Source organism: Sinocyclocheilus rhinocerous, unplaced genomic scaffold (assembly GCF_001515625.1).
Source record: "Sinocyclocheilus rhinocerous isolate Xijiao unplaced genomic scaffold, SAMN03320098_v1.1 scaffold1605, whole genome shotgun sequence".
In the NCBI taxonomy this organism is placed as follows: Eukaryota; Metazoa; Chordata; class Actinopteri; order Cypriniformes; family Cyprinidae; genus Sinocyclocheilus; species Sinocyclocheilus rhinocerous.
In genome coordinates, this window is record NW_015627373.1 from 354997 (window position 1) to 369612 (window position 14616).

At 37.2% G+C, this 14616-nt stretch overlaps 1 protein-coding gene across 1 annotated transcript in view; it reads left to right on the plus strand.

The window, feature by feature from the left end:
• The first annotated feature begins 1029 nt into the window (after positions 1-1029).
• Positions 1030-14616, plus strand: part of LOC107727643 (chondroitin sulfate proteoglycan 4-like) — a 71120-nt gene continuing 57533 nt past the window's right edge. Inside the window, exon 1 of the mRNA XM_016537587.1 lies at positions 1030-1102. Coding sequence (XP_016393073.1) covers positions 1030-1102 — 73 coding nt within the window. The remainder of the gene's footprint in view (positions 1103-14616) is intronic.

A 14616-nucleotide genomic window follows, 5' to 3' on the forward strand; every position in this document is an offset into this window, starting at 1 on the left:
TATATATTTTTAAGAACCTTTTCATCAATGTATCCAATGTAAAACAAGATTTATTTAAGTTCTAAATAAAACAAAGATTACTGAAGTGTGTTTTGCCGTTTCTACTTCAAAATGTCACATTGAATTTAATGGTACTTGCTTCTAAATTCAACTCCACATTTTCAGTGTAGAGTTCTTGAATTGGCTGTAAGGTTCTTTTGAGATTTTAAAAGTTATTTTTGTCACACTTCAGGTCCTTCAGTTCAGCATATTGGTTTCTGGGATCTTTAATGCATCAGTGCATAGATGGCTCAAAATAGTCACAAAATAAACGTTGCTACAAACAGAAGTTGCTATCATGATGCCCAGATGTTGTGGCTGTTTGTAGCATGTTACTATGCCAGTTACCAGAGGGTGTTTTTGTTGGTTCCTTACCAGTCCAACTCTTAAAAAAAAAAAAAACTCTACACTCTTAATAAAGTTTCCAAAATGGGGTTTTCGCAGTGTTGCCATAGAAGAAGCGAAATGATCATAAAATAACAATTTTTCTTAGTGTAAAGTACATTTTAAGAATCTTTTTTCCACTATAAAGAACCGTTTGTGTAATGAACAGAAGTTCCAAGGATGTAAAAGGATCATAGATGCGAAGAGAATGTATGCTATTTCGGTTCCTGAAACGACATCTAGGTGATTATTTCACACATTTTTCATCCAATCTTCAGATCTTCGAAGGTTTACAGAAACGATGAGATCCGTCTGCTTTTTGAATGAAAGCTGAATCATTTTACAGAGCACAGAGGATGGAAATTGGGGGTGGAGAAGTGTAGGAAAGCAGAAAAAGAGGTGTAGTTTTTCCAGAGGGGCGTTGCAGGGCTGGTCAGGGGTGTGCGTTTGTGCATAAGGGGCTGGTTTTTTCTTTCCATTTGGGGGGGGGGTTCAGGGTATCATTTTCATCCGTGTCCGTCCCGCCCCCTCCATGAGTACATCCCGCACACGCTCGAGGTCCCAAAGTGGCCACAGAGACTCTGAGACTCGGACTAAAGTGGCAAGATGAGCGCCCTGTGTCCGCTCCTGTCTGCCCTCTTTCTGGCACTGCTATACCTGCTCCAGACTGCCAACGGAGGTAAGACCACTCAATCTCAGTGCATTAAGATTAATAAGCCAATGTAGCATAATATTACATGTGTTTGAATATTTGAAAGCAGTGCAAAAGTTTTTAAAAGTTGCATTATTGTGTATTCTGCAAGAATATGGAGCTCAGTGGAGAAGCTTCAAACATCTCAAAGTGTGTGTTGAAGCAAAGGTTCCCTCACAGAAAAACTCATTCATACTTGTGAGGCTCGAATCTGTTCTGCCGGTGTGTACAATAAACCCACAGTTCGGCGACCCCTCCTTCTCGTGCTTCCGTTGAGGGCTCTTTGCGTGCATTGGGCAGTCTGGCAGCGGCTCGCGCAGATCAGAGGTCCTGAAATAAAGAGTCACTTTCAGAGGTGTGGATCAGCTGCCCTACGCACAGATGTTCCTGCTTTTCCGCTCCGAGATCTTTAGCGGCGCCTGTGAGACCTGCAGTCTAATTAGCGCGCCAGTTAAAGTTGCACTGAAGTGACCATTGTTCAGCTTCGGATCAAAGTGTTTCTCCATCACCAGCTGCCACAAACTCACATGAGAGAAGTGAAAACAGCAACACCGGCAACTGATCTACAATGTGCGTTTGAGTTGGTAGACTAGCAAGAATGTTTTGGCATCTGCGTCCTGTGTTTCATTAAACACCACATGAGGACCATGTGTGGAAACATGAGTAAGAGTAATTGGAAAATAGTACAAATCAATGCTTAACTGGAGCTGTGAGATGGGCTCGGGTGTGGCAGGGCGGGGCAAGGTGGGCGTGGCATGGCGTGACTGGGCGTGGCACAAGCAGATGTTCAGAGTAAAGTTGTGTCTGGAATAGATTTGGTCAGTTTTAACCCTGTGAAGCCTGACCAAAAAAATCGACTTTTTTTAAATGGAACTTTTGGACCTTGAAACTTTAGACAAAATACATACATAACGCATTTTTCATATGTGTTTTTATTGAGTGTCAAATTTGATGCATCAGGCTTTTTTGCCTCATATAGATTAATATTCTGAGAATACATTACTCAGAGGCCAAACAGAGCAAAAATATGCAATTTGGTGCATATGCTAATATTTATACGGCCAAAAAGTAAGATGAAATTCTGATAGCTTAATAGATATTTAAATCACTACTTGCATAAAATGCATATAAATATAATTTTTCACTCTGTATATCCTAATATTATGTCTTGGTAAGATATGAACAACTGTCGGTTTTATTGTATAGGGCAAAACATGTTATGCAAAGCAATACAAGGATGCACAAATAAACGTTCCTCAAAAGCCTAATGTATCATATTTGATACATTTTAACATGATTTTCTTATAAATTATGTACTGATAATCAAGCAAACCAAGTTGTTTTTCAGGCAGGGCTTAGCAAAGGGTCAGCATTTCATAGATTGACAAAGAGTCAGTCTATAGTTTGGCACACTTTTAGTGTTGTTTGTTTCAGCGATCCGACATGTCAACTTATTTCTTGACTAATCGCATGAGTTTAGGGTGGGGCTTCCTGTTTGATTGGTAGATGGTAGGAGTGTTATGGTGTGTTCACACCAGACGCGAAGTGAATATGCGCATCGCGTCACTCACTCTAGATTACTCGCGGGATGTTTTTCGTGTCACTCGCACAAATAAAAACATAGCCCGATCAACCATGGTGGAGATAACTACAATCGCTATTTTGTACCTGTTGTCAAAAAGTCCCAAATACGATGGAAAGCCAAACGTCGATGTGTCTGGGTTCACAGCACCATCCAGAGGAGGATGACTAATGCTAGGATCCTGCATTAATGTGTGTGTTACTTTTACTACTGTATATATACACTGATATTACTATTATATTTATTATTGATAGCAGCATCTCTGTAGCCATGCTAATAAAATACAACTACCACTACAACTGATTTTAATTGTTTTCTATGCTCCAGACCTATATAATAGCAGACGGCTACAATAATGCTCTCTTCCATTGTCTGATTCAACTGGACGTGTCAAGAAGCTCTTCGCTGATTGGCTTGCGCGAGAACGCGTCATGCGAATTTTCGGCTCGAGTTGAAATTTTTGAACTTGCGCGGAAGACGCAATTAAGGCGAATATCATGCGTTCGCGGAAAACGCGTCGCGCATTTTGCATCATTCGCGTCGCCCCGCGCGAATTTGCCTCTGTTCGAGTCTTTGCGTTGACTTTGTATGTAATCTACTCGCGCGAATAATTACATTCGCGTCTGGTGTGAACACACCATTAGGGAAACCTACTTGGAAACAACTATTATTTTTACAATCAAGCTACTAAAATAGCTATAATATTTTTAAAAAACTAAATAAAAATTGCGATAAAACAAAAATAACAACAAATCTTTTCTTCTGTATTGTGACATACAGTATATCCAAGTAAAATCGATTATCAAAAAAGAAAAAATGTAGGGTGGGGCTCTATCCACTGATTGTTGATTGAATGGAGGCGGCTCTGAATGTGAGTTTAAGTGGACTAAATTGATTGGAGAAGTCTGGCATATATTACCAGAGAGAAGTCTGTTGTTTTATCGTAAAATCCAGTTTGCTTAAAAATGGCAAGGTTGATGCAAATGTTACAAAATGAAATATGGGCATGAATTAATCATTCATAGTAAGATCAATAGCTTGCATTTAGAAAATTTCATTTCATGGACACTTTAATATGAATCATAAGGCATGGGAGACTGAATCATGGTGAATCAGATATTATTGACTCTGTAAGCAGTGTACCAGTAACATACAGACTATGAAACCTCCAAGCTGATGTCTGTCGCCACGGCAACATGCTACACAAACAGGCCTGTGAGCTGGTAAGCATTTTAGGCTATACAAGGAGTGTGTGGATACGTGTCTTGTTTGCAGCAGTGCATATGTTTGAGTCCGGGTAGTTGGCAGGGTAATAAATGTTTGTACAGCTCTGCACATTAGATTAATAAACATAATATTTGCATTTGTAAATTGATGAGATTTGTTTGCCGGTCTCAGAGAGAGCCGCAGTTTCCAGCGCGACAAGGGGCGTCTCAGAAACAGAAGGCAAACATTTATCTTTGCTGATCTCTAAGCGGTCTGCTGTTTGTGATCGGATAATGGGACGAATGTTTCAAGATTATATGTGGACCTTGAATGGAAGTAATGTGCCATACAGAAAAAAAGCAATAAATCTCTCCATCCATCTTATGCTACTAGTTTTAGACAAAGACATAGTTCTTATGCTACTAGTTTTAGACAAAGACATTTTAGACAAAAAATCATACAGATTTCCTGATTTTACTCCAGTTTTGATTTCATTAGATTCTGATTCATTTGCGTTTATTTCTGTTCTAAAGTTTTATAATGTTTTCTCTGTGTTAATACTGTAAGATATGCAGGATGGTGTTTCAGACTGATTCAAATTAGTAACTTTTATTAAATTAACTATTCATTCAAAGAACCCTCTCACATTAGTTTAACTGGTTGCAAATTATGTGTTTGAGTCACTAAAAAGAACTGTTTCATAAGAGTCATATGTTCAGAAATTGGACTACACTGGTCGTGCAGTATGTTTTTGATTCACTAAATGAACCGGTTCATAAGAATCATTTGTTCACAAACTGCACTACAATGGTTGCACAGCATGTGGTTGATTCATTAAATAGAACCAGTTCATAAGAGTTGTTTTGTTCATAAATTGGACTACACTGGTTATGCAGCATGCGCTTGATTCACTAAAATGAACCAGTTACTGAGAATAATTTCTTCATAAATTGGACGACACTGGTCCTGGGGTATGAGTTTGATTTACTAAAAAACCAGGTTCATACTGGTTTTTATGTCAGGCTACATGTGTTTGATTCACTAAAAAGAACCAGTTCATACTGTATCTGTTCGTAACTTGGTCTACACTGGTAGTACTGTATGTGCTTGATTCACTAAAAAGAACTAGTTCATAGGATAAAGTGACCAGACGTGTCACTTTCCGGGGAAGTGGCACGTTTGGTCACCTTATCATAGGAGTCAATTGTTTATGAATTGGACTAGACTGGTCATGCAATATGTGCTTGATTCACTAAAAAGAACTGGTTCATAAGAGTTGTTTGTTTGTGAATCAAATTACACTAGTCACATTGCGTTATTTTTGTCTGCAACCTGTGAGTACAACTGATTTGAAAGACATTTCTTGCCATTATTTTGCACTACACAATCTGTTTATTGTATCACTTTCACAACTCAAATAAAATAGGATTTATTTATTGAAGTTTTGCATTGACTAGATTGCAAATAATCTAAAATAATCTATATTTTTATCCAGCCCTACCTCTTCCTGCCTTGGTGGATGGTTCTTTGGCCAGAATAAGCTGCAATTCAGCTAGATTTTATGCTGATAGTCGAACATCTAGCTATGCGAGACTAACTCTACTCCGGTAGTTGAGGTAGGGTCTGCATCGTTCCCATCTGCCGTCCCCATGGAAACCTGCCGCCCACACAGGAATCAATGCAGAAAGTTTTGAAACCCTGATGCTTGAGACTTTCCCTCCTCACTGTCCTCCTCAATAAATGATCTGTCAGTATGAAACACCGTACCCACACACACACACAACCCTGACAATGCCAGACCATAGGGAAGAGATTAACTCCATACTCCATATTCCTGTCATTTCATATTCATCCAATGGAATCTCATGTGGCGCTATGGAAACACAGAAGGTTTGTGGGTTTATATACGGCGTGGTCTGGGCAGTCGTCCCCGCAGTGGCTCTTGGCCAAATCACTGTCACAATAGATCAGGTTAAATTTATCTTCGAGATCATCACTCAGCTACTGCTTCATAAACAGACCTAAACATACTCGCACCCAAGCGGGATGCCACAGTGTGGTATGTGAGGGTTTTATTCTCTTTTGAGAAGTTGAGAATCAACCCTGAATAATTGGTTGTGCTCATACAGTGTATGTATGAATTTGAAAAAACCAATAATCCTAAATATTAAACTTTGGTGTGCAATTTAGATTTTTCTTCTAAAATGCCTTGTGTCTTAGGAGACACAAATGAAACAGTAGTTAACATAACAAGAGTACAGAGATGTAAACAAATGTAGATGTAGATAGTTTTGTCATCAAAGAGTTTGATGAGATCTCTGGCATTTGATTGCACACTTTAATTTATTCAATATTATAGTTTTTAATTTTGTTTATATTTTGTTTTCAACTTTTAAATTTAGTTTCGTTTTTGTTCGTTTTTACTGTATCATTGTTAATATTAGTTTTTTTCTGAGATTTCTGGTTTCTGTTTGTTTACATTTTAATTTTAGTATTTTAGAGCTGCTAAAGTTAATGCAATTACTAGTAGCATTTAAAAAATGTTAACAGTATTACACCATGTCCTAACTACACGCGATGTTACGCCGCAACATGCGGAAAAAGGTATCTTTTCCATGTTAATCAGAGTTTTTGTCCTAACTAGCCACGACAGCGACACGCGAAATTTCTATTTTAGATACGGTTTCTATTTCTGCGTCTGGAGCAACAACATGCACACTATGACAGTGATAATCTCAGGTACTGATTATGTGCTTTATTCAATGTTAAACCTGTCTAATGTGAGTTTGAATACCATTTTGCGTGACATTTATAGCCATACTGAAAGCAACAATTGATAGTTGACCTCAGATATTGAAAATAAATTAAAGCAAACGTACGTTATAACTCAGTGCGAACCAACAAGGGGTTTCCATAACAAAGATGGTATCAGTTACTCAGTATGTACTTTTAATAATGTTAAAATGTTTAATATTTATTCATTAGATTATAAACTTGTCCATTTCGCTGGGAGTGCAATTTATTCAATATTATAGTTTTTAATTTTTAATTTTTAATTTTGTTTATATTTTGTTTTCAACTTTTAAATTTAGTTTCGTTTTTGTTCATTTTTACTGTATCATTGTTAATATTAGTTTTTTTCTGAGATTTCTGGTTTCTGTTTGTTTACATTTTAATTTTAGTATTTTAGAGCTGCTAAAGTTAATGCAATTACTAGTAGCATTTAAAAAATGTTAACAGTATTACACCATGTCCTAACTACACGCGATGTTACGCCGCAACATGCGGAAAAAGGTATCTTTTCCATGTTAATCAGAGTTTTTGTCCTAACTAGCCACGACAGCGACACGCGAAATTTCTATTTTAGATACGGTTTCTATTTCTGCGTCTGGAGCAACAACATGCACACTATGACAGTGATAATCTCAGGTACTGATTATGTGCTTTATTCAATGTTAAACCTGTCTAATGTGAGTTTGAATACCATTTTGCGTGACATTTATAGCCATACTGAAAGCAACAATTGATAGTTGACCTCAGATATTGAAAATAAATTAAAGCAAACGTACGTTATAACTCAGTGCGAACCAACAAGGGGTTTCCATAACAAAGATGGTATCAGTTACTCAGTATGTACTTTTAATAATGTTAAAATGTTTAATATTTATTCATTAGATTATAAACTTGTCCATTTCGCTGGGAGTGCAGTGCGCTTCTGAATGGCTGTGATATTTCAATGTTTCTGTCGCATCACGTCTGGTATGGACAGCCAAATTTCTTGTCGCTGGAATCTTGTCGCGTCGCGTCTGGTTAGAACACAGTGTTGAGTGTTCTTGCCAATTATTTTGCAATTAAATTTATACATTTCGTTAATAATATTTTTATTTTCATTTAGTTTAGTTTAGACTCATTCTCAAAATCGTACACAATTGAATTTCCTAATTCAATTCCAATCTCGACAAGTTGATTAGATGTCCAGCTGTGTTTACTTGCTATACTGTTAATTTTGAAAGAAATCCTCTCTGTGTTAATGTGGAGACTTTAGGCAAATGTTCTCATTAATGTCTAGGAGAACTGAACTGAATATTAAAGAAATATTCTTTGTGATTTTTCTATCTTGACGTGTTTGTCCATTTTTTACCAAGTTTATCCAACTTCACAGCTGTTCGAAACAATAAGATTTTGATTTTGAAAATGATTAGATTCTGTTCTAATTGAGCTGCTTATGAAAGAACATCTGGAATGTTTCACGGTACACTAAAGAAGGAGAGTTTCATGGGTTAATAGTGAAAGTTTAATACTTAGTGATTTGATTGAGTTCGCCTGGTGGAGTCCCTGAGGGGAAGTTTTGCATGAGTCATCTTCATGAGACAGCACAAGGAACACCACAACATCACACAGTTTCCTCAGAGACAAAGCTTTCCAGTCTGCTGATCAGGAAACTAGGTCAGCAGCCACTATCTGGCTTGACAAGATCATTTACATTGCGGTAACGCTCGCACTAGAGAGGGGCACAACTGTCCAACCGCTGGGATGCGTCCATGCAAGAAAAGACATCTGTACTTCACAAAACTCATGAAATAAAAAGTATTTTACAGTGGTGATCTACACAAGACAGAATTTATGGCATATGGTGTAAGACATAAATAAATTCCTGTTCTCAATCTGAGAAATCCCAAGGTGGTACTAAAAATAAAGGTTCTAAAAAGGGTTTTGCAGTCTGATGCAACAGGAGAACTGTGCTTCTTTAGTAATATGATGTGTACTGAAGTACTGAATTTTTACCATGCTATTTACATTTTACTTCAAGGTACTTTGAAAAGTACCATTCAAAAATGTCAAAACACCTTATGTTCTTTGATGTATGCTGAATGTTAAAAAAAGCAGCAAATATTACCATTGTTTTTGAATATGGCACCATAGTAAATCCAATAGCATTGTATATTTAAGTACTAGTGAAATGGAAATAGCATGGTAAATAGTCAGTACTATGATATATATTTAAGTAGTATAGTATTTGAAGTACACTGGAGTAAAATGAAAAGAGTATGGTAAATTAACATTGTAATCATTCAGTGCCATGGTATATCAAAGTACTGTACAATGGTACCATTACAGTACTATTTATGAGAGTATAACGTAACACAAGAACCTTTTTAATCTTCAAATAATCACTTAGCCAACTCGAGAAAGCTATATCATTTAAATATTTCCTGAAAACTAGCATCTTTGTGAACTGAATTTAATTTGTGAACTTCGTCGTTTGTAAACAGTCTCAACTGCAAGTGATCTTCCAGTCTTCTATGGCTACGGCGCTTTCTGGTTTGGCTAGAGTTTGTGAAGGAAGAAGCGATAGAACTAATGCTAGAACTTTCCACTGAGATCCTCACGTAGCCGTTAACATGCCTGCGTGTCAGCTCTGACTTCTGTCCTGCATTAAACCTCCATCCAGCCAGAGGCGTTCTGGGTAATTTGCAAACGTCTCTTTAGTAAGGCGCTCTCTGGAGACAGAGCGGAGCGCTGGGATGGGCCTTTCTGCAGCAGAGGGGATAAATATAACCCGCTCTCAAACAGGGCATGTGCTGCCTCAGAGGCTGCTGTTAGCAGACTGGGTGGGGTAACAGGTCGTTACTGTGAGTCACAGGGACACAGTTATTCCGTCATCGCAGGATTCTGTGAGCTTAAAATAAGTTGGAGGAAAGGAATTATATGAGCAGAGTGTCGGGAAGGGTGAAAGCTGTCAGTCACAGACCTCTAGAGCACAACTTCATCTTTAACATTGCAACACAGTCTATGCACTTCTTGATGACTTTTTAACTAGTCTTTTTGACTTGCTTTCCAGTTAAATATCTAAACTTTCTTTAAAAAAAAAAAGGATATATTTACTTGAGATGCAACGCTGCTCAAGGTTTTAAGATTCGTTTTCAGAGAATGCACTTTAATATGAGTGAAAACAATACTTAATATCTTATGCAGTGTTGCATCTCAAGTAAATGTATCTTGTTTTAAGGATTTTCACATAATTTAACAGGAAAATTATACAAAAAGTACTTATTAAGTAATGGGATTTTTGTAATGTAATTCAACTCTATACCACAACAGTCTCTTTAGATGCTCTACCGCAGCACTCTATAATAAATGTAATAAATAAAATGTAATGCTATACAGCAGCATGTTCTATAAAGCAACTCTGTACCGCAATGCAACACTCCATAACGTAACTCTATACTATGGTGCTCTATAATGTAGTTCTTTACAACAGCATAGTCTCTATACCGCAATGCTTTATTATATAACTCTATATAGCAGCATGGTCTATAACCAGGCCCGGCGCCAGAGGACATCCCTGTGCCCCCTCTCCGGACCGAGGGGGACGGCCGGACTTTAGTTTAGCGTGTTTGATAGTCTAACTCATAGTGTAAAATAGTCTAACTGATTGCTTTTAGATGAAAAAGCTGCCCATAACTCCTGGTCTAGGATCTGTTTTCTTCGTAATAATAGCATAATGGAATAGATTTGGAAACAATCCAGTGTATCTGCCCTTCTGCTCTGGAAAGCGTCAAATGATTTTACAATGCATTTTCGCAGAGGTGAGCAACGTAGCCAATCACAGACATGTTTGTTGATTTCTACAACGCAATGGCCAATCAGAGGAGACAGAGCGGAGCGCTGGGATGGGCCTTTCTGCAGCAGAGGGGATAAATATAACCCGCTCTCAAACAGGGCATGTGCTGCCTCAGAGGCTGCTGTTAGCAGACTGGGTGGGGTAACAGGTCGTTACTGTGAGTCACAGGGACACAGTTATTCCGTCATCGCAGGATTCTGTGAGCTTAAAATAAGTTGGAGGAAAGGAATTATATGAGCAGAGTGTCGGGAAGGGTGAAAGCTGTCAGTCACAGACCTCTAGAGCACAACTTCATCTTTAACATTGCAACACAGTCTATGCACTTCTTGATGACTTTTTAACTAGTCTTTTTGACTTGCTTTCCAGTTAAATATCTAAACTTTCTTTTAAAAAAAAAAGGATATATTTACTTGAGATGCAACGCTGCTCAAGGTTTTAAGATTCGTTTTCAGAGAATGCACTTTAATATGAGTGAAAACAATGCTTAATATCTTATGCAGTGTTGCATCTCAAGTAAATGTATCTTGTTTTAAGGATTTTCACATAATTTAACAGGAAAATTATACAAAAAGTACTTAAGTAATGGGATTTTTGTAATGTAATTCAACTCTATACCACAACAGTCTCTTTAGATGCTCTACCGCAGCACTCTATAATAAATGTAATAAATAAAATGTAATGCTATACAGCAGCATGTTCTATAAAGCAACTCTGTACCGCAATGCAACACTCCATAACGTAACTCTATACTATGGTGCTCTATAATGTAGTTCTTTACAACAGCATAGTCTCTATACCGCAATGCTTTATTATATAACTCTATATAGCAGCATGGTCTATAACCAGGCCCGGCGCCAGAGGACATCCCTGTGCCCCCTCTCCGGACCGAGGGGGACGGCCGGACTTTAGTTTAGCGTGTTTGATAGTCTAACTCATAGTGTAAAATAGTCTAACTGATTGCTTTTAGATGAAAAAGCTGCCCATAACTCCTGGTCTAGGATCTGTTTTCTTCGTAATAATAGCATAATGGAATAGATTTGGAAACAATCCAGTGTATCTGCCCTTCTGCTCTGGAAAGCGTCAAATGATTTTACAATGCATTTTCGCAGAGGTGAGCAACGTAGCCAATCACAGACATGTTTGTTGATTTCTACAACGCAATAGAGTGTCGGGAAGGGTGAAAGCTGTCAGTCACAGACCTCTAGAGCACAACTTCATCTTTAACATTGCAACACAGTCTATGCACTTCTTAATGACTTTTTAACTAGTCTTTTTGACTTGCTTTCCAGTTAAATATCTAAACTTTCTTTTAAAAAAAAAAGGATATATTTACTTGAGATGCAACGCTGCTCAAGGTTTTAAGATTCGTTTTCAGAGAATGCACTTTAATATGAGTGAAAACAATGCTTAATATCTTATGCAGTGTTGCATCTCAAGTAAATGTATCTTGTTTTAAGGATTTTCACATAATTTAACAGGAAAATTATACAAAAAGTACTTAAGTAATGGGATTTTTGTAATGTAATTCAACTCTATACCACAACAGTCTCTTTAGATGATCTACCGCAGCACTCTATAATAAATGTAATAAATAAAATGTAATGCTATACAGCAGCATGTTCTATAAAGCAACTCTGTACCGCAATGCAACACTCCATAACGTAACTCTATACTATGGTGCTCTATAATGTAGTTCTTTACAACAGCATAGAGAATGCACTTTAATATGAGTGAAAACAATGCTTAATATCTTATGCAGTGTTGCATCTCAAGTAAATGTATCTTGTTTTAAGGATTTTCACATAATTTAACAGGAAAATTATACAAAAAGTACTTATTAAGTAATGGGATTTTTGTAATGTAATTCAACTCTATACCACAACAGTCTCTTTAGATGCTCTACCGCAGCACTCTATAATAAATGTAATAAATAAAATGTAATGCTATACAGCAGCATGTTCTATAAAGCAACTCTGTACCGCAATGCAACACTCCATAACGTAACTCTATACTATGGTGCTCTATAATGTAGTTCTTTACAACAGCATAGTCTCTATACCGCAATGCTTTATTATATAACTCTATATAGCAGCATGGTCTATAACCAGGCCCGGCGCCAGAGGACATCCCTGTGCCCCCTCTCCGGACCGAGGGGGACGGCCGGACTTTAGTTTAGCGTGTTTGATAGTCTAACTCATAGTGTAAAATAGTCTAACTGATTGCTTTTAGATGAAAAAGCTGCCCATAACTCCTGGTCTAGGATCTGTTTTCTTCGTAATAATAGCATAATGGAATAGATTTGGAAACAATCCAGTGTATCTGCCCTTCTGCTCTGGAAAGCGTCAAATGATTTTACAATGCATTTTCGCAGAGGTGAGCAACGTAGCCAATCACAGACATGTTTGTTGATTTCTACAACGCAATGGCCAATCAGAGGTGTTTAGGTTGGAATCCACGAACTCACCGCTTTTTGTCTAGTGCTGAGTTCTATCGTGCTCGTAACTTCATAAAAAAAAAAAAAAAAGTTCCATTGTGTCGTTACATTCATTGGTTAAAACGGAACTTTGTGAGATCGTGATGAATGAGTGACAGTTTTTAATAAATTAAGGCATTGCTCTTTGCATGCTGTATACGATAATATATTCAGAATTTTAAAGGGGTCATATGATGCGATTTCATTTTTTCCTTTCTCTTTGGAGTGTTACAAGCTCTTGGTGCATGCGTGCTGTGCGCACGTGAGACTGTTACTTAAAACTGTGCTTTATGCTGGACAGTATTTATTTATCGTGAGGTGTCTAATAAAAAAATCGCGGTAATCTAATACGGTTTTAATGATAATTAAAATATGAGACTGTAATACTAACCGTCGGGAATTTTATCATGATTTATCATCAAACCATCATTACATCCCTAATAACAAATAATTGTAACACTTAACAATAAGGTTCTATTAGTTAATGTTAGTTAATGTATTAAAGTGTATTAAAGTGTTAGTTAATTATTGTAAAGTGTTACCCAAATAATGTATTTTGAGCTTTCACTTGAACCTAACCGCAGCCCCCACCCCCCGATTCGGCCCACCCAAGAAATATAAAAGCCCCCCAAGTCGTGTGTCATGGCACAACATAACATTACTTAACATTACTCTTTACAGCACCATGTTCTTAAAAGCAGCTCTATACAGAAGTACACTCTATACTGTAACATAACGTAACGTAACATGTGATGTTATAGAGCAACTTCATACACTCTATAATGCAACTCTATGGCGCAACATGCTCTGTAAAAAGATTATACCATGACACTCTATAACCAACTCTATAGTGCAACAGGGTGTATAAAGCAACTCTGTATAGCAACACGCTCTATACTACAACTCTATGGCACAATTCTCTCTAACGCGACTTTAGACCTCAGCGCTCTATAACTATATACAGCAACATGGTCTTAAAAGCAACTATACACACTACAGCAGTGGTCGCAACCCGTCGGTCCCAGTAGATCCCGAAAATAACAGTAAAATAAGTACAAAAATGCATTACATTTCTGGGGTTATATTAATGTATCACTGAAGGGAACTGTCTTGAGAAAAGTTTCGATGGCAATGGCATTTTCTTCTCCTCCGTATAAATCGCAGCTCTGCTTTGTTTACAGCGGTAAACAAGGAAACCCTATCAGTGTTGCCAACTAATTTTCAGAGAAAGTTGCTAAAGGAAGGTCGATTTGCTGCTAAAAGTTGCTAAATTATGTTGTGATGTCATTGCGCAATGACGTCATTGCGGAATCACGACGCAAAATTGTGTCGCATCATCAAATCTCTGCAAAAAAATAAAAAATTATATACGTTAATTTAGATTTGTTTGTAACATGCATGATATAATATTAAAATATGAATAACTGTATTTTTAAATACATTGAATTATTGTACACTTACACATTTTTGAATGATTACAATTTAAGTTTTTTTAATAGCTAGTAACCTAGTAATTCTACACATTCTTTTTATTATTCAATTATGCTTTAAGCAGTGTATTAGTAGTTAGTTAGTATGCTACACTTTAAGAAAAGTCTGTAAAAATAAGGCACAAT